This window comes from Poecilia formosa, unplaced genomic scaffold (assembly GCF_000485575.1).
Source record: "Poecilia formosa unplaced genomic scaffold, Poecilia_formosa-5.1.2 Scaffold30, whole genome shotgun sequence".
NCBI classification, from domain to species: Eukaryota; Metazoa; Chordata; class Actinopteri; order Cyprinodontiformes; family Poeciliidae; genus Poecilia; species Poecilia formosa.
The window spans coordinates 863260-887588 of record NW_006799969.1 but is presented as its reverse complement, the minus strand read 5'-3'; the positions used below and the strand labels follow the sequence as shown (position 1 = coordinate 887588).

At 37.2% G+C, this 24329-nt stretch overlaps 1 protein-coding gene across 6 annotated transcripts in view; it reads right to left on the bottom strand.

Annotated features, from left to right (window-relative positions):
• Positions 1–24329, bottom strand: part of dlgap2a (discs, large (Drosophila) homolog-associated protein 2a) — a 161704-nt gene that overhangs the window by 20647 nt on the left and 116728 nt on the right. For 3 of the 6 annotated variants that reach the window (XM_016670051.1, XM_016670054.1, XM_016670053.1), the window contains 5 exons: positions 21318–21532; positions 12224–12292; positions 9772–9931; positions 8135–8351; positions 171–5604 (listed from right to left, as the gene is read on the bottom strand). In XM_016670051.1, the coding sequence (XP_016525537.1) occupies positions 3296–5604; positions 8135–8351; positions 9772–9931; positions 12224–12292; positions 21318–21532 (2970 nt within the window). In that variant the 3' untranslated portion in view covers positions 171–3295. Of the gene's footprint in view, positions 1–170; positions 5605–8134; positions 8352–9771; positions 9932–12223; positions 12293–21317; positions 21533–24329 lie in introns of those variants that run through there. The other 3 variants (XM_016670055.1, XM_016670052.1, XM_016670056.1) reach the window with 3 other exon arrangements.

Genomic DNA, 24329 nt, shown 5'->3' with positions numbered 1-24329 from the left:
TAATATAATTTTTAGATATAAAATAGATTAAATAAAAGATCATGTATTTAGTTTCTTTTTTTTAAAACCACATATTTATTTGCAGTTGAATAACATAATAAATCCTTCATAATGACAAACACAAGTCAACGGCTCATCGGTAACAATTCAGTGTTTCTCAAAGGACGGCCGACTGTTGAAGCAGTTTATTTTTGGACTTCATGTTACATGTAAACATAATACCAGTGTGCTACTTTGCGAGAACATTTTACAAAAGAAGAGTATGTCACTTAAGAGGCCCAGGGTGGTAAAAAGTGGTGCATTTGGTGAATATGTTTAAAATAAATGCATCAGAAAAAACCCAATCAACTTTCCTGCCTTTCGTAAATGCTTTCAGATTCATCCAATTAAGAAAACCTTCATAAAGTGCTTTACACATATTCACTTCGAGATAATATGCAAGAAGAATTTCTTCTGTTGTTCTGCTTGAAAATTAATTTGGATCCAAAGCTCTTTATAAGAGTCTGCACTTGAGTTGGCTATTCCACATAGAGCCAATTAAACAGACTGAGAGAACATATATAATACATCCTGTGAGTGGCCTGTAGTCCATTAATGGTAGAGAATGCTGCGTCTCCATTGGTGTGGAGGCTCCTTTCATTGTGCTGAAAATCAAAATGAACTGGACCAAGGACTGAGGCACAGTATATGAAATGCACAAAATATTGAGGCAATCGCCAGTCATGCACCATAATAACAGTAATTTCTTCATTCAGTGTCACACATGTTAAAAATAGCCACTCAACGGTGCACTTTTTTTTTTTCTTTCGGAAGAAACACAATTCAACAAGTAATTACACTTATGTCTCATTGGTATTACATTCTCAAACTTTGATTCCTGAGGAATAAGATATATTTAAATAAAAAAAAAAAAAATACACAAACACCTCTTGCTATGTTTGTTGTTATAATAAGACAAGTCAAGTTATTAATTAATAACTTATATACAGTATTTATATATTTTCAATTTAAGGAAGAGACAGGGACATATAAGTATTACACGCATCGATATCTTTGTCAGTAAACATATTTTGACAACAAATTCACATCCATTTTTGGCAGCAATCTGCACATACAAAGAAACCAAAACAAGTCATTTATAAGTTCATGTGAACGTGGCATGGCCAAGGGAATAAGTATGAAGAAAAGCGGTAAAAAGAGATAAAAAGCCAATAAATTAGCTGAAATTTTGTATTTTTTAGAAAGTGATCCGATCCTCTAACATCAGCTGGTTCATTCATTAGTGATGGTCAATTAAAAGATTCCCAATTTTAAAAGCATCACTCAAGAAACATCTCATCATGGGCACAAGCAGGGAGTGCTTTCTTTAGTTTTGTATTATATTCGGAGCCCACACACTTCTAAACTTCTGAATGTTCCACTGAGGAAATGTGAGGTCCGAATCTAGAAGGGGAAAGACACCAATTCACCATCAACCAGCCACAACCGGGTCCTCCTTTAGAGATTTCTTGTAGTCAAAATTCTAAACAGATGAATTCTCCTAGAATTTGAGAGTAAAGGACCACATGCAAATGGATTAGGAAAAATTTCAGTTTTTTCAAAGTAAATAAATAGTGATGAACCCAAAAGCAATGGTCTTTGTGAATGTTCACAATTTAAGACTCCACTGCTGAAGAAAAAAAACAAAACAAAACCACAACAACAAATTGAAGGTTGTTTAATGTTTTCTGCAAAAAATAATAAACAACCAATTGATTTTGTGGGAGAATCTTGTATGCTTTGATGAAACCAAAATTGACGTGATGTAATTGCACTGACTACTTTTGCACAGGTTTTGCGTTCCAGTTGCACAAAATATAAATGAACTTGTTTTGATTTCTTTGAATTTAAAACAACAAAAGGTGCTGATTTTGTGTCGCTTGGCCTAATAGAAATATCTTTACAAAGAAAAACCCATTATTTCCTTGTACCCCTACATTTAAGTCAATCCAGCAATGTGTTTGCATGTGGAGAAGGTTTGTGTGCATTTTGGAATTTTGTTTTGCATTCAAAAATGCTACATATCTAAACTGTACTGTAACTGCACAAATAGTCAAAAATGGTGAATTATTAATTCAGTTCCCAATAAGATACAGTTGTTTCATTAAAAATTTACTCCATCAAAAAGTAATATTTACCTATTTACTTTATCTGCCTTTATTTTGGAAAACTGTACGAACAAAAGGCAGACTTGCGTTTTGGACAACCAGTAATGACTGATTAACATCTTAACCTGTTAACGAATATAATGATGAAAGGCAATAATATCTTATAAAAGAAAAGCTACTTTTTTTCAAGTCAGCTTTAATATGGGGAGGGTTTTTAACCATTTCAAGCTACAAACAATATGTCAACTTCCTTCCGGCTTGTCTTGTTACAGCTGCTACAGTACAGTGGTCAATCTCGCTCTAAGATTGTGCAAACAGCATTTCACAGCATCAAAAGTCCATCCAACAGCTCACGCGGTAAACAGTGCATCTTTATAGTTATATGATAACTACCAATACGTGTTTCACTCCATATTAGAGTGGCAAAGCAGCTTAAAATAGATTCAGAGAAAGTGTCTATCGTTTTTTACGACGATTGTCAGGATCTCGTACCACCAGTTAATCAGTGTTTCTTTTCAAACAGACGTGTAAAACTATGACAATATGAGTACATTTTAAATCAGTTTGTTTCAAGATTTGAAGTAGTACATTTAAAAAAGTCCCAGATTATGATTTACAGCAATGACAGCTGCTTAATTATATTTCTAAAGTTTAAAGCAGTGGTTCCCAAACCTTGTCCTCAAGGATTTGTGGCCTGCATGCTTTAGGTGTCTCCTTGCTTCCAAACACCTGAGTTAAATAAATGGTTGATTAAAAGTCTTCTGCAGTGTATGAAGGCTGCAGAGGAGGCCACACAATCATTTGAATCAGGTGTGTTGGAACAGAAACACATCTAAAGCATGCAGAGCAAGGTTACTTGAGGACAAGGTTTAGGAACCACTGCTTTAAAGAACATTAAATACAGTCAGCATATCTGCCACCACAGAGGCGTCACTACATTCCTGTTGTGTCCTGTGATCCATGAAATGTAGTTTTGTTTCTAGCAATCCCTTTCTTTCCAATACTTTTTCATGAAAATGTTCTAGAGGCAAGTAGTTCCTCCAATGCCTCTTTGAGGTCCATGTATTGTACTCCAAATCACTTGATGCTACAGTGACCTTCAACTATAACTTGCGCTACATTTTGTCTGCTGAGAACGAGGCATGTGCTCAAAGGGTAAGAGACACATATGTGATTTCTGAACTGTTGAATTCATATCTACCACTCCATAGTTCAACACTGGCACTCCTGCGCACCGAGTCACTCCTTTTTTCTCTCTTCTGCCATCTGTACCACAAAAAGCCGTGCTCCACTGAGGATCTCTCTGAACTGCCTGTGGTCTCCTCTTCAATTTGACCTGCAGTCTCCTGGGATACAGCCACACACTCCGGTGTCTCGGTCATCACATCATCCGATGGAGGAATTTCTTGAAAGTCTGGTGATGATGGTTCTGTGTCAGGCAGCGCAGCATCTGGTGTTGAGTTTGTAGGTCCAAAGTCTATTTCCAGTGATGAATCTGGGGATACTGAACTGGGTGGTGAAATTGTAACAGTGACCTGTGGAATTAGTACTTTGGGTATTTCTGAATTATCATAAGTATCTATATCTGGTAAAGGGGAACTCTGAGAATCAAACTGGTATAAAGGAGGTTCAACATCATCAACATTAAATGATGAATCTGCACTCAGGTTGAAAGGCTCTGGTTCAGGGTCCATAAACACAGAATCAAGGTCATCCTGATCCAGTGAGGTTAGCATAACTATATCAAAGTGGACTAAATCAGCATGATAAATTGGGGTGTTATCCAGGGGTTCTGGAAGAGGTGGCCACTCTGTGTCTTGGAATTCTGGGTCAGTGTTTGGCTGAGATTCTGTTGAACTGAAAGCAAAGGCTGGACCAGGAATTACTTGCTCTGGCGTCTCAGAAGGATAATCAGGATCACTGATACTAGGATAAAGATTTGCGTCACTATCAGTTGAACTTGCTGGAGATACTGCATCAAAGTGCTCCGAGACCACTATAGATGGACATTTGATGCCAGTTTCTGAATGATTTGGTTTAACATTGTCAGAATCAGTTGACTGAATGTCACAGACTGGTGTTATATCTTTGAGAGGGTTTGACGAAGACATCGAGGTCACTTTTGATGTTTTTGACACTGTCTCTGTTGAATCAGTAGGCTCAGATCCCTCTGCTCCTGAAAGATGTAAAGACTCTGTAGGTGGGTCTTGATGGATGGCTTGTGGCTTGTCAACATTGACAGGATCATCAATCTCTTGATTTGGGTTTATGTCATAATCATGTTCCTCTGGTGGAGACACAGTAACTGTAGGGACTGGATATGGTAGTTTTATCTTGTCTCTTTCAATTTGTTCTGGGACTTGGGATTTTGTATCATCAGTATGAGATTGTTTAGCATGTGAAAGGGACTCATTAGCTGGTCCCACATCTATTAGTTGATGAGTGATAAGGATTTCTTGTTTCACTGCAGATGAATCCTGAGGGCGTTCGACAACTTTTTCTGATGTGAGCAAAGCTGTCTCCTGAGTGATTACTGCCTCATTTGTGAGAGAAGCAGATGAAGTTATATTATCTTTGAATGGCAGTTCTAAGTCTGGCTTAGATGTGGACGATACCATAGAGGAATCAATTGGCTCTGGTTTAACTGTTCTACTTGAACAAGGAAGTATTGGATCTAGAGAGAGTGGGATGGCACTCTCTACAAACATGGACTGCGGACAAGCAAGAATGCTTGGGTCCATTGACAGCTGTTTTGGCAAATTTCGGCGAGAACTTTTCTTTTCCTCATTGTCCTCTGGACAGTTAACGGCTGCATCTGCAGTGCTTTGTCTTACTAGGGCTTTGCTTCTGGCCTGAATCCCAACAGATACTTTGGATATCTGGGGATTTTTCTCTCTTGCTCCCCCAATTCCTTTGTCTGTGGATGTCGTTGCAACTCCTCCTCCGCCAAAGCCTGTCCCCACTCTTGTCCCTGTCCCTGTGCCAGTCACAACACCTTTGCCTAAGCCTGCTCCAGCTCCTGTTGCCATTCCACCACCTTGAGGAGACCATGTGTTGTAATGCTGTGTGAAAGTGTTGAAATTACTGTTGAAAGCACGGAGCTCCTTACATAGATCCCGCCTGAGTTCAGCCAGTTCTCGACGCATGGCGGAAACTTCTTCCTTCCACTGCATGCTGATAGCTGCAGCTAATGTGGCAGACTCTTTTATACTAGCTTGGATTGCTTTTGGTGAAGGTCTTTCGGGAGCACTAGATCTTGGGGATCGAAAGAGGCTTGGAGAAACAGGTGGCCCAGACATGGGTTTTGCAGTAGCCCCCACAGCATCTGGGTTGTAAAGCCTGTCTCTTCTGATGGGGCACCCAAGATCATCATGTGTCAATGGGGCTGCATCTGCCAAATCCTCAGGTATACTGTCTTGATCAGGTAAACAAGTTTCTTCCTGCACATAATTTCTGTCTGCAAGACAAATGTAAACATGAATCTGTAATATAGCCACAGGTATGAACAGCTGGAGATATTGTGCTTTTTATAGTTAAAATTATGTCATGCTATGAATGCCTTGGGTCAAAACAAGACATATATGTGATATCGGGATTCAAGCCGTAATTTAAGAGAATTATTCCAATTAGCTTCCAAGTAAATTTGAAATTAATCATGTACATACAGTGTATAAAAAGACACAATCATTTTGTTTGTTTGTTTCAATTTATCACTTTAAACCAGACTACACTTTTACATCTTAGGTCATTAGGGATGATCAAAATTACTTACATAAATTTGATCATTTGGCAAAATGCCTTCATTGAATTGGAAAAGCCATGATGAAGATGTCATAGTTTTATAGAACATCTGAGTTTTTCCAAGGTACAACCGTAAATGTATTTTACAACACACTACTTGAAACAGAGTCATTGTCCACATAGAAAGAAGTCCTGTACAGGTACAGGCTAAAATGACTCTCTGCAAAGAAGAAGCCTTAGCTTCAAAGGTGATATAAAAAGGCCTGGTTAGAGTTTGCAAAAGCACTCTATGACAATGTTCTAATTATTTAGAGACAAGTCCTACTGTTTCATAAAGAAACATAGTGAACATATTGGAGCAACATCTTCAGATATCATCAGGCCCTGACAGTAGGTGAAGTTGTGCCAAAAAGGTTGGACTTTAGGGCCAACACAAAGTCCTGAGCTCAGTTATATAGATGACTTGTGGGCATTGCTGAAAAGGTGTGTGTTCATAACAGTCAACAAACCTGACTCGGTCACACCCGGTAAGTGAGTCAGAAGGAATGGGTCAAAATTCCAGAGAGACGATTGTGATAAGCTTGCAGAAAAATACCCAATATATTTGACCCATGCGATACAGTTAAAATGCATTTTTTCTACATAGAAAGGACATTTAGGTAAAATGTTTGACTTAAGGAAAGCTGAAAAACATCTTTATTTTTTATTTGTGTGACATTTGGCAAATAGGGCTAATTATTTCAGCTCTAAAAATAACTTATAGCTGACCTAAAACATAAATATGTAGTCTTGTTTAACATCAGACAGTCAAGAAATGCAAATTTTGTGTCCTTTTTTACATTGTATTGAAATATCTGGTGAGGAACTCTCACTTTATAAATGTCGATACAGTTCTGGAAACATGGATAATATCATGTATTCCCGCGTTGACCCATTTCAAGTAATAGCTTACACTGCCTTCTCAACCTTAATTGGGTCATGCATTCTTTGCAACTTTTCAATGCACAAAGCTGAAATTTTTAGATTTAAAAGTCCATCAATGAAATGAGAATCTGTAATAAAAATGGCTGTAAAAAAATAATTGCACTTCTATTCTTCAGCTTTTTGGATGAGAAAGAAACAATGAAAAACTTTGTGCAGTAAAAAGAGTAAAGATGAGCAAAGCTTCCAAACCTTTTCTAGTCAATCGGGAAAGTATAGCATGAACCCTATTGAAACAGTGAAGTCCAATTAGACAGACTGAATCAAAGCTCTAATTGCCCTTTGTTGAAAAGAGCAGCTGAATCAATTTTGCACAGATCTCAGTCTCTTACAGATGCAATATTTTGAAGGGTATTGAGAAAGCAGTGTAGGCAGACATTTGTTTAACCATGAGCACATCTCCAGACGTTCAGACCTCTAACTTTCCCTACAAGAACCCAGTCTGTCGGCAGAATCCATTCATACTTTTTTTCTCGAGCCTTATTCTTCTTCTTCTATTCTTCATCCTTTCAAAGCAGTCTTGTCTCATCTGTGAATCCAGCAGCCATGAAGGAAGTTGAGCGCACCGGTAGATTATAGCCAAGGCCCAGTACCAATTAATCAGCATCAGTATATCTTACAGTGTAATCATTATCATCTTTACATCTTTCAGTACTGAAGTTTAGACATGATAACTTTCAGCTCTATTGAGAGATTTTTTTTTTGTTTTTTTTTGTGGAACCACAAAGTTATAAAATGAGTTTGAAAAAATTTAATTGGGTAATGCAAAAATCTTTAACCATAGAGAGGGTTTATCACTCTGGAGCTAATGTGCTTTAGCACAGTCTGAACTTTGGACATAAGAAAAGAAGGTTCTGTATAAACCAAATGCACCATGTGTTACCTTTAAACCACAAACTCCATATGGAAAGTTAGTGAAAGAATCCATTGTGTCCCTATTCTGACTTGATTTTCCTTTCACACAATTTGTGATTTTCAATAGGGTTCATAGCTTTACTCTCCGATGCATTGAAGTGATGAGCAAATCAAGGACTGTTTCCAAAATGACCATAGTTCACAAGCTGCAATTACAATAATCCATGAAAATGGAAACATAAAAAGTGATTCATGCAGCAAATATAAGAACTAGTTGCTACTAACTGGTCTATATTCATCCATTACTACAAATGTAAGTTTAGGTGTTTTTGCATTAATTTGTTAGATCCTTTTCTCACAAGACACAATTCTCCATGATGTATTTATTGGACTGTCTAACTTGTCCTCACCTGTGGTTGACCTGATAGTGGAGGTAACAGTGGACGCCATGGGGGGGATGCAGTCATCATCTTGGGAGTATCCAGCCTGGATGGCTCGTAGGTAACTGTGGCTCCTGGTTCTGAAACATCCAGGGAGGTCCAGTGCCTCCATGGCTTGGGATTCTACCTCACTGAACACCGACTCACACACAGATTCGAACTGGCCATTTACTTCAGTTTCACTAACCTGAAGGAAACAATACACACAGTTATTCCTCCAAATGCTGGAGCCAGAAAACATACAAATCTATGACTGCATCATCTGGAAATCTCTTGTTGTGTTGACAAAGACCTTATAAATGGGAATGAACGTGTAACTGCCTTCTGGCAGTGAGTTTTTTTTTCCTATATAGATCATCTAAACAGGAAATGTGGGTGACACATTTATCACAATCCACCAAAAAAGCTTCTCTGTTGGAAATACTTTTTTCATACTGATTATGAATTAATTGGAATCTTAGGTTTAAATTGCACAACCTAGACTTGTGGGTTGAGAACACAGTACACAGCTTATTAGCTCAGGCAGACTCAACAGTCAGACCACCAAGTGTTTTTTTTTTTTTTTTTTTATTATTTTTTATTTGATTCTCAACAAAATAATCCAAAGAATAAATTGCTTGAATGCATAGAGCTCCTCAGAGTAGCATCCAAGCTACTCCTTTCAAACAACGGCCTTCCTGACTTTCTCCACCTCCATGAATAAATCACTGTATATTCATGCTGTGAACTCAAATTAGTGTTATGCATTCATGTCCCAATTAAATATTTAAATCATAACGTCAACCCTCCCTATCACTTTTGTTTGGCTTTCACACATTTAAGCATATTTCTCAATTTCTGAGATGTAAATAAATAAAGCCGTTGTAAGCTCCCAGTCTGAAGACAGACGAAATGGAAAAATGGTAAAGATGAAACGTAGAACCTATAACAAATGAGTGTTCTTCGGTTTTAAGGGGAAGTAACGTGGTTTGTCATAAAATGCTAAGCAAAACATTGTTTTTCTCCATAATCATTTAAACAAATAAATCAGTGGAAAAGCTTTCTTTTCAATACTAAATTTCCTCCATATATAAGATGTGGGCTAATGCCATTTAGATGCATTACAGTGCGCCCGGCTCTCTGTAAATGTCAGACAATGGGATGTAAATTTTTGCAGACTTAATCTTATCCTGTGATGCTGTGGGTATAACGTTTATCAGTAATATCTCTGATACCGATTCATCACAAATGGTGCACAGATCAGAAACAATTTTATATTCATATCAGATAACATGAAGAACCATAAAGATAAACATCTTGTTCTACTGAGATTTGGACTTAGAGGGGATTTAGCCGAGCTTTTAGTACTCACAACAAATCAATAAGCTTCTTTTCCCAAGAAGTAGATGAATATCTCAGCAACCTGTTTGAGTGTCTTAATTAGTACAGATTAACAATGTGAAACAAACTAGTGCATAAAAGATATATAGCTAAATTAAAATCAGAAAAAAAACAACATATATCTATGTCATGTATTTATGTAAAAAGTAGTGTTGATTCTCATCATCTTTAGATTTCAGGTGTCTGTATTTGGAAGACATGTTGCAGATTTTATGCTGCACACTCACCTGGCTCACTTGACTGACGCAGCTAGCCTGACTAAGCGTGCTGACAGCCCGCATGTAGCTCTGGTTCCGGGAACGAAACTTGGGCGAGTTGTAGTTGGTAGAGGGATCCAAGGCAAGGCTGGGGTGTATTTCCCTGGTAGCCTGCAAGTGGTAGTTCTGACTAAATAGACAAAAAGAATAAGAAAATGTCAACGAGTTATTTTTTTATTTTTTAAATAAATCAATGAAATAAATTCTAATTGCTTTAACTGGTGCTTACACATGTAACGTGTAAGCACCAGTTACACACGTGTTTCTCAATAAGGGAAACCCTTTCCGTTGCTACAATGATATGCTTGTTGGTGTCCTTTGTAAGACAGTTCGATTTCTGTTGTGCTGAAACATCCGATCAATGCTTGGAAATGAGGGGAATGCAAATCAGCAGCTAGTTAGCGAGCAAGCAATTTTGAAAGATCACCCCAGAGTCAGCCATGTCAATTAAATGTACTTGGCGAGAGATGCTCAGAAAGTCATTACTGGTTAGGAAATTTGCAGGAGAGAAGACGAGGAGGACACCAGCTGTATGCAAACTGATAAATATGGTGCAAAACACTTTAGGAAAGTAAAGTTTGGTCTGTTTCTAAAAGCTGGCAATAAGTTGTTCCTTGTTTTACAGATAAACACTAATGTTTGAAAGCAGGAAAATGTCAAAAAAGTTCACAGCCAATTCCCAGAAAATTAGCTAATTATATAATTAACTCCATAAAATAAAATATTCTAACCCAAGGCAAATACAGTGGACTCCTACCTATTGACTGTTCAGTATTCATGGATTCATTTATTTGGGAATATTTCCAAGAAGCAGATGAATATGACTGCAGGTTATTCACAGCAAATGTGATCATTTACACATTTTTACACAGCACAAAACTAAAATATTTGAGCGAAAAGAGAAAGAAAAATGCAGTTTATCAACCTGGAATACATAAACACAATGCTACTTGACATGCTATTGGCTTGCATTTGCAAAACAGTCAGTCCAGGAGCAGCATTTATTGTCCTTGGCGCTAACTGGTTATACTCCCAAGAGTGGAAAAAAGGAAGACTGAAGATAAAAAGGAAATTATGACTTCATTTTATTTTATTTTATTTTATTTTATTTTTACAAAAAGAAACCTGAAAATATTGGCATATGAATGTATTGAGCCATAGTGGATGTTTCTATGAGCTCTGAACATTTAGACAGAAATGTTAGTTCATTGTTTGGGGAAAATACCCCAAGCTCAATCAGATTGAGATAAATGTTTAATTCTTTTTTTTTTTTCAGATTCTCAATCGGACTGGGCATTCTAACACATGGATATGAGTTTGACAAAAATCATTCCATAGTAGCTTTGGTTGTATAGTACATGGGTAAACCTCTGCCTGGGTCTCAAGTGTTTTGCCGCCATTTACATTTCACCCAGGAATGCCCAAATCTAAACAATAACCAGGAAAATGCAACTGAAATGAAAAATCTCTTTTGCAGGAGAATCCTGACAGTATTTTTCTGCAAAAGAAAAGCATATCCACAGCATGATGCTGCCACAATGTCACAGAATTAAGATGACTTGTTCAAGGTAATGTGCATGATTTAGTGTTAGATCACACAAAACACTTTGAATTTAGGCCAAAATGTTCACTCTGAGTCTGATCTAATTAAAGCACCTGTATGGCTTGAGACAAACTTCAGACCAGACCACTTTTTCCACAAAGGTAAGATATATGAAGGCCACAACTAGTGATAAAATGAGCAGTAAAATGTTAAAAGGTGTACTGTATTACACATAACCCAGGTTAAAATGGCTCTTTAAATCAGTAACAAGAGTCAGCACACAGCTTCCTTATTTACACCTAGAAACAACTGATCAGGCCCAGAATCTGGGTGTAATGATCAACTCGGACCCTGAACCTTCAGAGACACATGAAGGGAAATAAAAAGTCAGTCTGCTATCACCTCCAGAACTTTTCCAGGGTTCAATGATGTCCAAGCAGGATCCTGAGAAACATATCCATGCATTTATCCATGTTTAGTCAGATTGATTTCTGCATCAGTGTCTTCTCAGGTCTGCCTTAAAAGTGAGACAGTTGCAGCTGCAGCTGTCTTCTCATCCTCTCTAAAACTAGCAAATGAAAACGCTGAGCAGGGATCAGAGTGAAAATTAACTAAAATTTTAATTAATATTTTTTGATGCAATAATTTCACATTCTTATACCATTATTTCAAAAAATCATTATAAAATAATTTAAATAAATTGTTTATTCAAATCTTCTTTATTTGATATGTATCAGCTCATCTTCATTTGTGCACTGCCACAGGCAATTTCTCATTGGCAGTCAATATTTAGCATATTAGCAGTAAGGTTAGAATGCTTCCTGCTATTAACCTTCCTGCGAGAACATAGCAGCAACAGAAGAGTAAGCCTGTATTCACCTTAAGTCTGCAGCAAAATTGGTGATGTAGTTATGCATGTCACTGTTGATTTTATCCAGGCGGTAAGAACTGTGGGTAGAGAAAAGAACAACGTTATTGGGTTCCACGAGTAGTTGCTGGATGGGATGTGAGGTTTCTCAGCAAGACTCCAACGGAAATACAGCTCTGAATGGAATTTGTAACCCATTAAATGTTTGCTTGGAAGTATTCACCAAAGTGCTGCAAACATTAGGGTGATATACTATGACCAGGGGTGCGAGTGTGTCACCACCAGTATGAAAAAAAATGGTCTGGCGGAGCTAATGATTTGATTAAGAAAAAAAATTGTACACAAACACAAGTGCTGTGTTATGGGAAGAGTGCTATGATGTCTGTAAATGCACAAAGATGTCGTCTAGCACCACATCCTACCAAAAGCATTTAATGATGAAATGCAGTCTGCACAAAGAAAAAAAAAAGACCTCATCATAAACCACCTTTCTCACCCTGTAGTTAGTTAGTGAGTGGATAATTCAAAAAAGACCCTTCCTGGAGTCTATGTGAAAAAAAATATATTAATAAAGCTTTTAACTGACGAAATCAGGCAGAAGCAGGCCTGTAGAGATATTATCTCTACAGCTGAGCGAAAAGAGTCTGTTTTGAAAATGTGTTGGCTGCTTTTTATCAAATCATGTCGCAGCAAATTCCCTCTAATGTTTTCAATTGGTGCTAATGCACTTCCATTGTCGGCAGATGTCAAGGTGAGGGATAATGGGGAATGAGACATTCGCCTGTCTGTCATTCTACAAGCAAAAATATTCAGCCAACTGTTGAACTGATTCAAAGATGCAAGTATATGCGATGCAAGTATATGCATCTTTGAAACTGGAAAGGTGTTTCTGAGGGAGAGAAGTTTAGAGACAGAGAAGTATGTGAAACTTCGAAAGAAAATCTACAAAAAGTAAAAAGAAGAGAAAACATTTGAAGTTTCAGAAATTACGCTGCATAAAGTTTTGGTAAATAAAATACATCAAAACAGGTTCGGGAGAACAGCTTTCTTTGTGTTTTTTCTGGTCAGTGGAGAGACAGTATAATTTTTTCTGGTGCTTTTGTCAGTAGGTATTATAAGTGTTAAAGTTGTCTCTTTAACTTGTTTTTCCAGTGTTACAAAAATATTAGGTTTCAAATATATCTGTTCTCCTAAAAAAAAAAAAAAAAAAAGATGTTGACAACTCAATCTGGATGCACCTTGTTAGTGCGGGCTATTTCTAAAGCCTCCACCACCGCAAGCCAAGGTTGTGCTGGCAATCCTAAGCTTGCCCTGTGCATGTTCTAAAAACACAGTGCTAATTATTATTAACCCTTTGAACTATTTTCTTTTTTTATTTTGATTTTGCAACTTTACATCCAAAAAAGTCAATGTATTTTCAAGGTAATGTATGTAACATGAAGTAGTGCAATATTTTGAAGTAGAAGGTAAATTATCTCTTCAGCCAGAACTACGACAGAATTATTTCAAATCATATTCATTCATTCATTAGAAAGATCTAGCCAAAGTCCAGATCTAAATCTAACTGGGATTTTGTGATGGCTGAGCCAGTACGTCAGTTACCACGGTGGCCAGATCCCCACACAAGCACCCGTCTGCTCAAGCACTGAGAACATGATCCCTCAGTAACCTGGGCAAGCATTAGCCCGCTACTGTGGCAGGAACTCAGAAAAATAAAGAGGAAAGTATCCCTAGACCAGTAAAGGTAGAGAAGTTAAAGGCAAAGGATGATGCAACCTCATGTTCTGCGTCCAGCTCCCACATGCTCATCCCATCCCAGGTGTGTGCATGAGTCTCATCTTCTGATGAAACATGAGAGCCTTGGGCATTAGGGTTTATAAATGCCACAGTGTTCAGTGTCATTCAAATACAGATAATTATGAGTTGGGAAAAGGCCGTGCAAACAGATAATCACTCAAATTACGCATGACACATTAGCTGTAGGCACAAATCAATAGACTGGAATTGTGCTCTGACCCTGAGAACTTTAGGAGATGTGCTTGTACATAAAGGAAACCCGTCAGAATGAGTAATTACAAAGTGTTCATCAGGATTTATTGAACTGAATTTATTGCCTGTGTGTTAACACTAATTACTTATAGTCATGCCTGAAGCCAGTCATTTATGTATGGCAAAAAAAAAAGAAAAAATCTTTTGTTTTGCAAAAATGAGGTGACTTGATTTGGGTTTTTCTTTAGCTCGAGCATAAGGTCAGATGGGATGCATGTCAAAACAGAAATGCTCCTCTGAGCTTTTGCGTCATTACAAATGATCAAATGTGACACATGATGTCATGCATTCGTTATTTAGAATAGTGCTAATAGTAAACATTATTGCATGTCACTCAGTACCCCGTCATTTATACAGTTTTTAAACATCTTCAGCAGGTCTGACTGGCAAAAAAACAAAACGGAAAAGGGTCTTTAACTCACAGAACCAGTGCTGTTTGGGGCTGAGGATGGGTAAATAATCTTTAACAAATTCACTGACATCTAATTTTACTTCAAGTGCTCAGGCTGTTCCGGCTCAGTGCGCCCATGACAATGCGTTCCTTCATTGGTGGGACAAACAAAGATCCTGTCAACTGTAAGAGTGACGGAGAGCTTGAAAGAAGGAAAGACGAGGGGAGGTGACACAACTTGACAGCCTGTTCTCACTTTAACACGATTTGCTTCAGGGAGCCGCTGCTGTCAGATTTGTGTTTGGCCCATCAGAACCGCCCCAGAGGGACATCAAATTGCTACAAGTGCAAAGGAAATCTAACCTATGTACCTTCTGTCTTCAATTCAATCTAATTCCATCCCAACATGTCCAATGAACCGTAAGAGCATAAAGGCTCCCCATGCAAGTAGTTCTGGGCAAGTATCGGAAAAGCCATTCGTGTGGATTCAAACTGGAAACAGAAATGAACAGAGGCACCACTGCTACAGAAGAAACATTGAAAAAAAACCTGAGGCAACAATTGGGACGGTAATGTTACGTAATATTACGCATTACATGACCAAAAGATATGGAATTTTTGTCAATGCTTGACGTTTTATTGTCAGGAAAACCTTGTGTAATGCACAACTCTGCAAAAGTCCCGAGTCACACATCTTTTCAAAATTTCTTCTCGAGAAACTTCAGCATGGCCTTAAATAATACTTCTTCAAAGTTTCAAATTTTTATGCCCGCATCAGATCATTTTCCAGTGGAAAGTTTTATCATTTATTTATTCAGTCAGCCGAACTTCAGATGTGAACCAGTGGTGCAGCAACACCCCACAGATTACTGCATGAACAAAAGATCAGATTTAAATATGATCTTTAGGTATTGTCACTAGCATCCTGACATAAAGACAGTTTTCCTATTTTTTTTCATAAACCACAAAGGGTAACATAGTTTGACATATATAAAATAGTTTTTATACATCTACAAAATGACTCCCAAATAGCTATTTTCTTACCCTGGCATGCAACTGAAGGCTTATGCTCCCCCCGGGGCCTGTTGTCAGGATCTGAGGGATGCTGTTTATTTGTATGAATGACAGTAAGTTTTTATTCTGTGCTTCCACTTCAACGCTTTACCCTGTCATACACCGGTAATCTGACTCAGGTTACCAGTACACTGAAAAAAGTATTAACATCTTCTGGATTTTATTTTATTTTATTTTTTATATTACTGAACAGACATCGTAAAGACAGAGGAATCCAGCAGTCAGATCAGGGGTAAACTTAGAGCAGCGTTGAAAGAAAACACGTCAGAGCCTGAAAAAGACTACAAAATCCTTCCAGCACGACGGAAACTGTAAACATAGAACCAAAATTATGATGGAAGGACTAAGATCAAATCATACTGAATTGGCCCATGAAAGCAAAGACATAAATCTTACTGGTGCTCTGTGGCAAGACCTGAAAATTATTTACAGATGTTCTCGATCCAAGGTGACTGAAACTGAGCTATTAAAATAGAGTTCATAGTTTAGACGAGCAAATCTGGTAGAAAAATTCCTCAAAAAAGCTGTAGATGCAGCGAAAAAAGTAAAATCTTATTATCCTTTTTATTGCAATTGACAGTTTTCCACAACTATCAAGTTAAATCTAAATGAAACATATTCAAAACGGGGCAAAATGTGAAGAAATTCAATGATCATAAACAGATTTGTAAGATGCTGTACTCTTACACCGTCCTCACCAAACGTCCTACAAATCTGAACAGGGAGATGCAAGGAAACAGAAGGGCAGAAGGGATTTTTGAAGTTGGACTGTGGTAAAAGGGTGTGGTTTCAGTGGAGGAGTTCAGCTCAGGGAACAGATGAGGTTGATTAGAGCCACTATCATAGCCCTAGTTTTAAAATGCAGGCATGTGCTGAGCGCCTTGACAGTGCCCTGGAGAGCAGCTGCATGGGCTACACAGGATGTCCATTCTAGGACTTTCATTGCATTGTGTGATATTTCATTAAGTGTTGTAGGTGCATGCAACTCTGTGAACTAAGAACCAAGGCTAGCTGGTAAGTGTTTACAAATGTGGCGTAACGAGGTTGATTAACAGTTTAAAAATCATCCAAATTTCTATTAATCATGGTTTGATTGGGGCCATTTTTAAAGGACGTTATAACACACTGAGGGGCATAGTAGATGTAAAGGTCAGATTCTCAACAAAATCAATCTTTTGTCTCTGTGATCAGAAAAAAAAAAATATATATATATCACAACGCCACATCCTGGCATTCTTCATTCAAGTGGATTTGCCAGGGTAAAAGGGATGCTTCGCAACGACACCCTTGGGGACACTTGTGGGACTGGAAATGAAAGAACCTACAAACCCTCTCCTGCAGATTCAATAACGCGGCTGCCTCTGTCAATGGACTCAGAGGCAGGCCACACAGTCTGAGGCGTCCTGGTCAATATCTAGCTTTTTAGCAGAGCTCAGCACACTCCCGGTCTAAACCACAGAGCGAGCCGTTTATTCAGCAGGGCCTTGGAGTACAATAACTGTTATTGATATCCCTTCCCGCTGTTGCTTCCTCATAAATCATTTACTGTTTACAGCTATTCAGAATGGAAAGTGAGGGGGAGCTTTACATGATGCAAAAAGCAGGGAGCCTCGCTGTGGCAGCACCATACATTACGGCATAATCTGGGAGAGGCGTTAGAGGGGCAAAATGACTGCATCCGCTGAGACAAATATCATTATGGTCCTCCCTGATCACAACCCATAGCATTCGATTTGCCATTATGCATCCGCGGAGGGAAATATCTGGCTTATTATGTGGGTATAAAAAGGAACCATTTGACAGTAATAGCGTGTTTTTGGGTCTTTGCGTTCTTCTCTAGCATCATGGAAAAAAAAAAAAATTCTTACCATGAGTCGTGTTTGCGTGCAAGTGTTTTAATACACTGCAACTAGAAAGTATTCAAAATGTTTTGTTTTATTTATTTATTTATTTATTTATTTTTACATTTTGTTAAGTTACAGACTTATTCTAAAACTGGTGCAAATATTTTTCTTAAAGAACTACATATTATACCATTGGTATCAAAGCAAATACAGGTTTCTTTACAAAGAAGAACAATTTTTCCAGAAATATTTTTGATCATTATTTCCTGACATACTGTTTTCTCAAAGCATCTTTTACGTTTATCGCAGCCTCAAGATTTTCGAGATTTTTTTTTTGTTGATCTTTTGAGAGTTCTTCAACTGGATTTAAGTTTGGTATTGGGTTTGCTCTCAAGAAATTTCACTCCTTTGCAATCTTTGTTCTGTAAACATTGCTGTGCTGGAGACTGAGCTCCAGGGCAACTGTAAGTGGTTCTCTTGTATAATTGCTATTTATTTGATGCCCTTCCAAGTTGCCCAGTCTCTGCCACTTAGCAAAACACAAACATCATGATGCTGCCACCACCATGCTTCACAGTAAAGATGGTGTTAAACATGATACACCTGTTTTAAATATTATAAACGACTTCCCTGTTGACATTTTTGGAGATTCCTGTAATCTTCAAATCAAGACTCTGGCTGGGTCTCTCCAAAATGAAAATACCACTTCAAGTTAGACATAAGTCTTGAACTTTCCATTTTGGTAAAATTGAAAGATTATTTTAAACCTTTTTCTACAAGTGCTATGATTTGGTGCTAACAGCACATAAAGGTGTGTGTTCCTATCCAAATCATGTTCAGTTGACTGGATTTACCACAGATAGACTCCAGGTACAGAGGCTACAAAGACTATGTGAAGAAATTGGATGCACTGTTTTGAACACTGAAATGATGGAAGGGCTTTATTTTTTTTTTCTATATTTATGAACATCTCAGAAAATAAATGTGCACTTTGTCAATACAATATTTATTCTTAGTTTTAGCATAAATAGGTGACATAACAAAATACAAAAGGTGAAGCGGAATGAATACTTTTGAGTGGCACTTTATGTATTAAGGGTTTGTATCCTGTCCATGATAGTTTCCATAACTAAAGGAGAAGAATTTTAGTTTGAATCCACACAGAGCATGGTTTTAATCTGAAAAGTGAAAAATAGACAGAATTAGAATCTGTTATTTGTTTGTTACTGTCATTCTGAATATTATCACAGTTTTTGTCAAGGATCTAGATACAGGGTCATCTCTGCATAATGCCTTCAAGATAAGTTATGCTGTTTGCCTGCAGGCAAGTTGTATGATTTATGGAGAAGTGGCAGTGAACCTGCAGGGAAGTTGTCTTTGCAACCCCGTAACAGCAGAACAGGCTTCATAAACACAATGCTTGAGGCATGAAAAATCATAGACGTACCAGACTTTTATCCTCATGTTTTTTAATCAACGAAACTTAAAGAAAATACCGCATCCTAATTTTGATTGATGGGGTAAAAGACTTGAATTAATTTTGTAAACATAGGACAGCCACTGTAATTTTATGGAATTCAATCCATTTCATAGAATTCAACAGAAAAAAAAAATAAAAATGTGCGCTTATTTTGTAGCAATTAAAACAGCATAAAGCTTAAAATCACTGAAAATTACAACAACAACAACAACAACAACAACAACAACAACAACAAAAAAGAACCAGATAAAGCTTTGTTTTAGAAAGGGCAAGTCTGTGATGTATTTAGTTTCTAATTGCACCCTTTCAAATTTCTTCCACTGTAAACAAAGAGCAAAAGTTCCCACAAAAAACGTTTGATTTATAGCATCTAAACATTTTTTTTTCTGTTCAATACGACACAATAAAAACAGGTTTTACTATAAATGCACAAATCTGATATTAACAGAGGTCAATCTTAAGTTAAAATATAAGTGAAAAGCTAATTTATTTTAGTAATTCAATTTAAAAGGTGAAATCTGCATGCACAGTAGTGCAATTCAAGTCTTTACTTTGTTTGTTTTCATGATTATAGCTTACATTTAATAAAATTCAAAATCACTGTTAGCCAAACTCAAACTGACCCTCTCTTCAGAGAACCATTACGTACCTTCAATGCTGTGTTTATGCAGTACTTCATGCAAAAAATAAGTACTTGGTGAATGTACTGTATAAATTAAAATTGTAAATAAAACATTGCCACTTCTAGGGATAAATAAATGCCTCAAACAAGGAGAATTTGTCCTCTCATAATCTCCCCATCACTTCACTGTTCTATTTGGCTGCATCTTTTAAGACATTTGCTGACTTCTTTTTTGCCGATATGAAAAATCCATGGAGGAGTTCCAGGCAGTACCAGGTTCAGATATGAGCAGCTTGACACTGATGAAATGCTGGGGTCTGCATGAAACATGAACACTGAGGGGAATGTGCCTGAGAAAATAACAACACTGACAGTGAGCTGAGATGAAATGCTGCCTTGACTTACACTCATTAAAAAGCAACACATAAAATAAATTCCACTGCAAGGACAGAGAACTGCCTGATACCGGTACATAAGTTCATAAAAAAATTCTGGAAGATCTCAGCTCACTTTTACTGTACAGCAAAAGCACCGAGGCTGTTGAAGATGCACCTTGTAAAATGGCTATGGCAAATCAATTCAGGTGTAAAGAAGAACAAATATTTATATGCATATTTTAACTTTTCAGCTTAAGAAAACTCAAAGAAATATATGACCATTAAATAACACTAAAGCATATCTTCAATAAAATGTGCATTGAGAGTTTTCTTTCCCTGATGCAGCAGCACCACACACAAACTTAATATATAAGCATCATCGTTCAAAAAAAAAAAAAAAAGAGACTACCGTACAAAATATCTGTTTTACCCTAGGTTAATTAAAACTAGAACATTTCTGAGGAAATTTAAATGGGGCCTGCCAAAGTGTGGCTGTCGGATGAACCCAATGTTTTGATGGTAAAAATGAGCATCAGTGCTAAAGTAAGCTGCAATGTACTCAATAGCATGTGGAACGTTACAAGCATGTTAACTTACTTACTCCATTCAGTATGTTAAAATTGGTGTATAAGTTAAAATTAGCCAAAATGCTAACGTTAGCCTAAATACTGCCAGTGGCATGTGGGATATCACTAGCATGTTGTCTAACATTGACTTCCTCCATTGAGTGTGCTAAATATGCCTCATAAAAAATAAAAAATAAAAAATAAACTTATTTTGGGAAAAAGACTAGGGAAAAGGCTAATGTTAATGCTAATCTTTGTGCTAATGTTAATCCACTGTCTTCTGACTATTGACAATAGAATAATAGGTGCATTCCATGCATTGCTGTGGCAAGCCCCAATAATGAAAATTATATATATAAAAAAAAGAAAATAACTTCCCAGAAGAAAAGGAAAAAATGTATTCTAACTCACATATGTTAAATAATTCCATTCTTATTGTGACACCACTTGGTCATGTTTTGTCTTTGTCTTAAATGTGTCCATTTTGATTTGTATTTTTTTGTTGTTGTTGTTGTTAATTGTCTGCTTATATAATTTCTTATTTTGCAGATCAATACCTCTGTTTTCTCTGGTCTGTAATGTTTGTTCTGTATGGACTAATTGATGAATAAAAAAACAACAAAAATCCCGAAACAAAACTACTAAAGAGAAATGAGACAAACAATGATGCACAACAGATTTCTGGTTTTGCATAAGCAATACCTTTGAGAGTCCAGCAAATCCTTGGGTCTGATGATGGCCTTGATCAGGGCATCTGGCCGCACCGACTTCTGAGGTGATGTCTTTGGGCTGGAGTCTGACTCCCCGCTCTCCTCATCCCCCATGGCTTTGACGTAGCTGCTACTCCGCATTCGACGACAAGGGATCTCATCATCCTTTCCACCACCAGGATAACCTGCCCACTCATCCTGGGGTACCTGGTGAGAAGAGACACAAGACTAACATTGTTTTGCATTCCTATCTCCTGACACACAGGACACAACTCAGTGCTTTTATTGTGGACTAAAATCTCTAAATGGTATATTAATTAATTTATTTGAATAGCAATATGACTAAAATAACGATGAACATAGAAAATTGATTCTACTTCTTATCTTATGTTGCATTAAGTATTGTTTTGTACTACATTGAACTGTCCTGCATTTGTCTCCATTATTCTTTCATTTTATTCTTATTATCTTATTATCTTTATTGGTAGGTTTAAAGTTGCATGCCATTCTTTCCAGTTTCTGATCATTTATTGATCAGTGATATGCTTCAAGATTGGGATGGTTGTCTCCACAATTTCACCCCTGACCTGTAATGTGTGTTCATTGGTCTTAATGACGGTGTTTGTTCGCCAATGTTCTTCAACAAACCTCCGAAACCTGCCAGAAAAGATGCATTTTTACTAATATTAAATCACATTCGAGCCAACTCTATCTGCCAATAAGGTGAGTTCTAAAGGCGACTGGTTGCACTGCATTTTATTTTGGGGATTCTGTACAAACATTTTAGTAATGTGTTAAAATGTTTACTGTGCCATTAAAATATATTGAAGATTGTGGTGGCGCCACAGATTTGGGGTTTAGATTTAGAAATAGCTAAAATAATGAATAAAAAGATAGACACGTTATAGCTTAAAACATTATTTCTCAAACAATTAGTCCCACCCGCTGAGCTGCGCAGACATTTTCTTGATTAGTCAACACAACTTAAATCATCCATGCAGTTTCACCAGCTGCTCGGTATACAAAATGTCATCCATTTTGGCCAGAGCACAAGGAGCTGAAAATTTTGTAAATTCGATTGTTCTGCTAATTGTGATTCCTGACAGACGATTGTCGGACAGGAATAATAGGAGCCATCTTTGCTCATGCTGTTGCAGCTCTCGCTGCCGCCATCAAAGCAAGTCAGGCGGAATGCATGTCGCAATTTTCCTCCTCTCATTAAAGCAGGTAATTAAATATCCAGACACGAGCATCACTGGGAGTCCTATTTGCACTTGCCGCCTGTTTTACTACAGATGGAAGTAAATATTTCCCACAGCACACAAAATATAAAGCTGGTCTTAAACTTCAAATGTGGAGCAAACAGTAAACCTTAATGGAGGCAGAAAAGCACCAACGGACGTTAATGTACTTTGATATTCGCATTATGTAGATTTAATTGTAGGAACCAATTTCAAGAAGGGCATGTTTTATTGGAAACATAAGTGTGGTGAGAATACAAACTGAGCCATGTTCATACAGGAAAGAAACAATCTGAGTTTTTAATTCTAGATTTCATTATATATACATATGGTAAAGTTATGTAATTTTAATGGGTTACTAGAAGGAGGGTGGCAGGGCATCTTATTAAGAATGTGAGGACAACTTTGTTGTTACAATGAACCAGTGTTATTTGTTTGTTTGTCATGTCATTACACAAATGTTTTGTGTGAAATTTATATGAATTCGAGGAATAAAAAATATCTTTTCGTAGAGTGAATGCAAACAACCCTGTCTGTTTTTTGCTATCAAGTCATCCTATTCACAGTTTGCTTTAAATTCCACAGACTTTGTCAAGCAGCTATAAAATATGATACTGTCAGTAACTAATAAAATCTCTGGGATGAATGAAATCTTTCCTGACGCCATGTTCATTCATCGTTTAACATCCTGGCAAGCAGATTAGCCCTGAAGCAGTTTGAATCGCTCGTCTTCTAGAACTTGTGTTGCATTTTATAGCTCTGAACCGGAGCTGCATTCACGAGGCGTTTTAAGCTGCGCCAAGCCACTATTGATAACCGGAAGGCTGGACAAATGTGTCACTCTTGAAATAATGCTGATATATGTTTCTTTCTCTGTTTCAGTGACTGTTCACAACAAAATTGGCGGTGGCAGAGCCTCTATTGGAAATGTCGGAAGGAAAAAGCGCTACATCCAAATGTCACTAAGGTTTCACACTCATCACTGCTGATGCAAATGTAGACAGAAATGGTATTATTATTTATAAGCAAGTAAACAAAGTTGGCCTTTCCAATACATTATTAACAGTGAAAACTCAGACAATTTTTCCATTGAATATGTTTTTTTAATATAAAAATGTATGAATAGCTTCAACAGGAATTAAGTTTATCTGGAAATTATTTATTTATAGATAACAGTTATTGGGATGCTCTTTCTAGAAATAATGGGGATCATCACTGCTCCATCCGTCTACTGTTGTATGCCTGCTTGTCCTTTCAGGGTCATCTGGGTCTGGTGCCACACCATGGCCAGGCTGACTGACCAATCAATCAAGAACAAGAACAAGTTTTTTTTTTTCTCTAAAATTAAAGTAAAGGATTCAGCTGGAATACTTTTCTATTACACGGTTGGGTATGGTGCTAAAATTAAATGACACAATAATGTGTCAAGTATTAAATTGCTGCCAAGGATAAAAGAACAATATGTAGACAGACACAGAGAATCAAATTTACTTTAATACTTTTTATTCTAAACATGCGTTGGAATCCAAACTCAAACAGACACTAATAAGAGTCATTCATCTCTGCTTCTGAGAAAGGCACACAACCTCTACCAAATAGAGTTGATGGGTTAATTAAGTCTTGGAGGGGTTTGATATTTTTAGACATCTAATTAATGAGCGGAACGCCAGAGGACAGACACAGGCTGTGGTGAGATTTGTTTAATTTGGATTCACTGATAAACTGTGTAGATTGTGGGGTGTCTCCATATGAATACAAAAAAA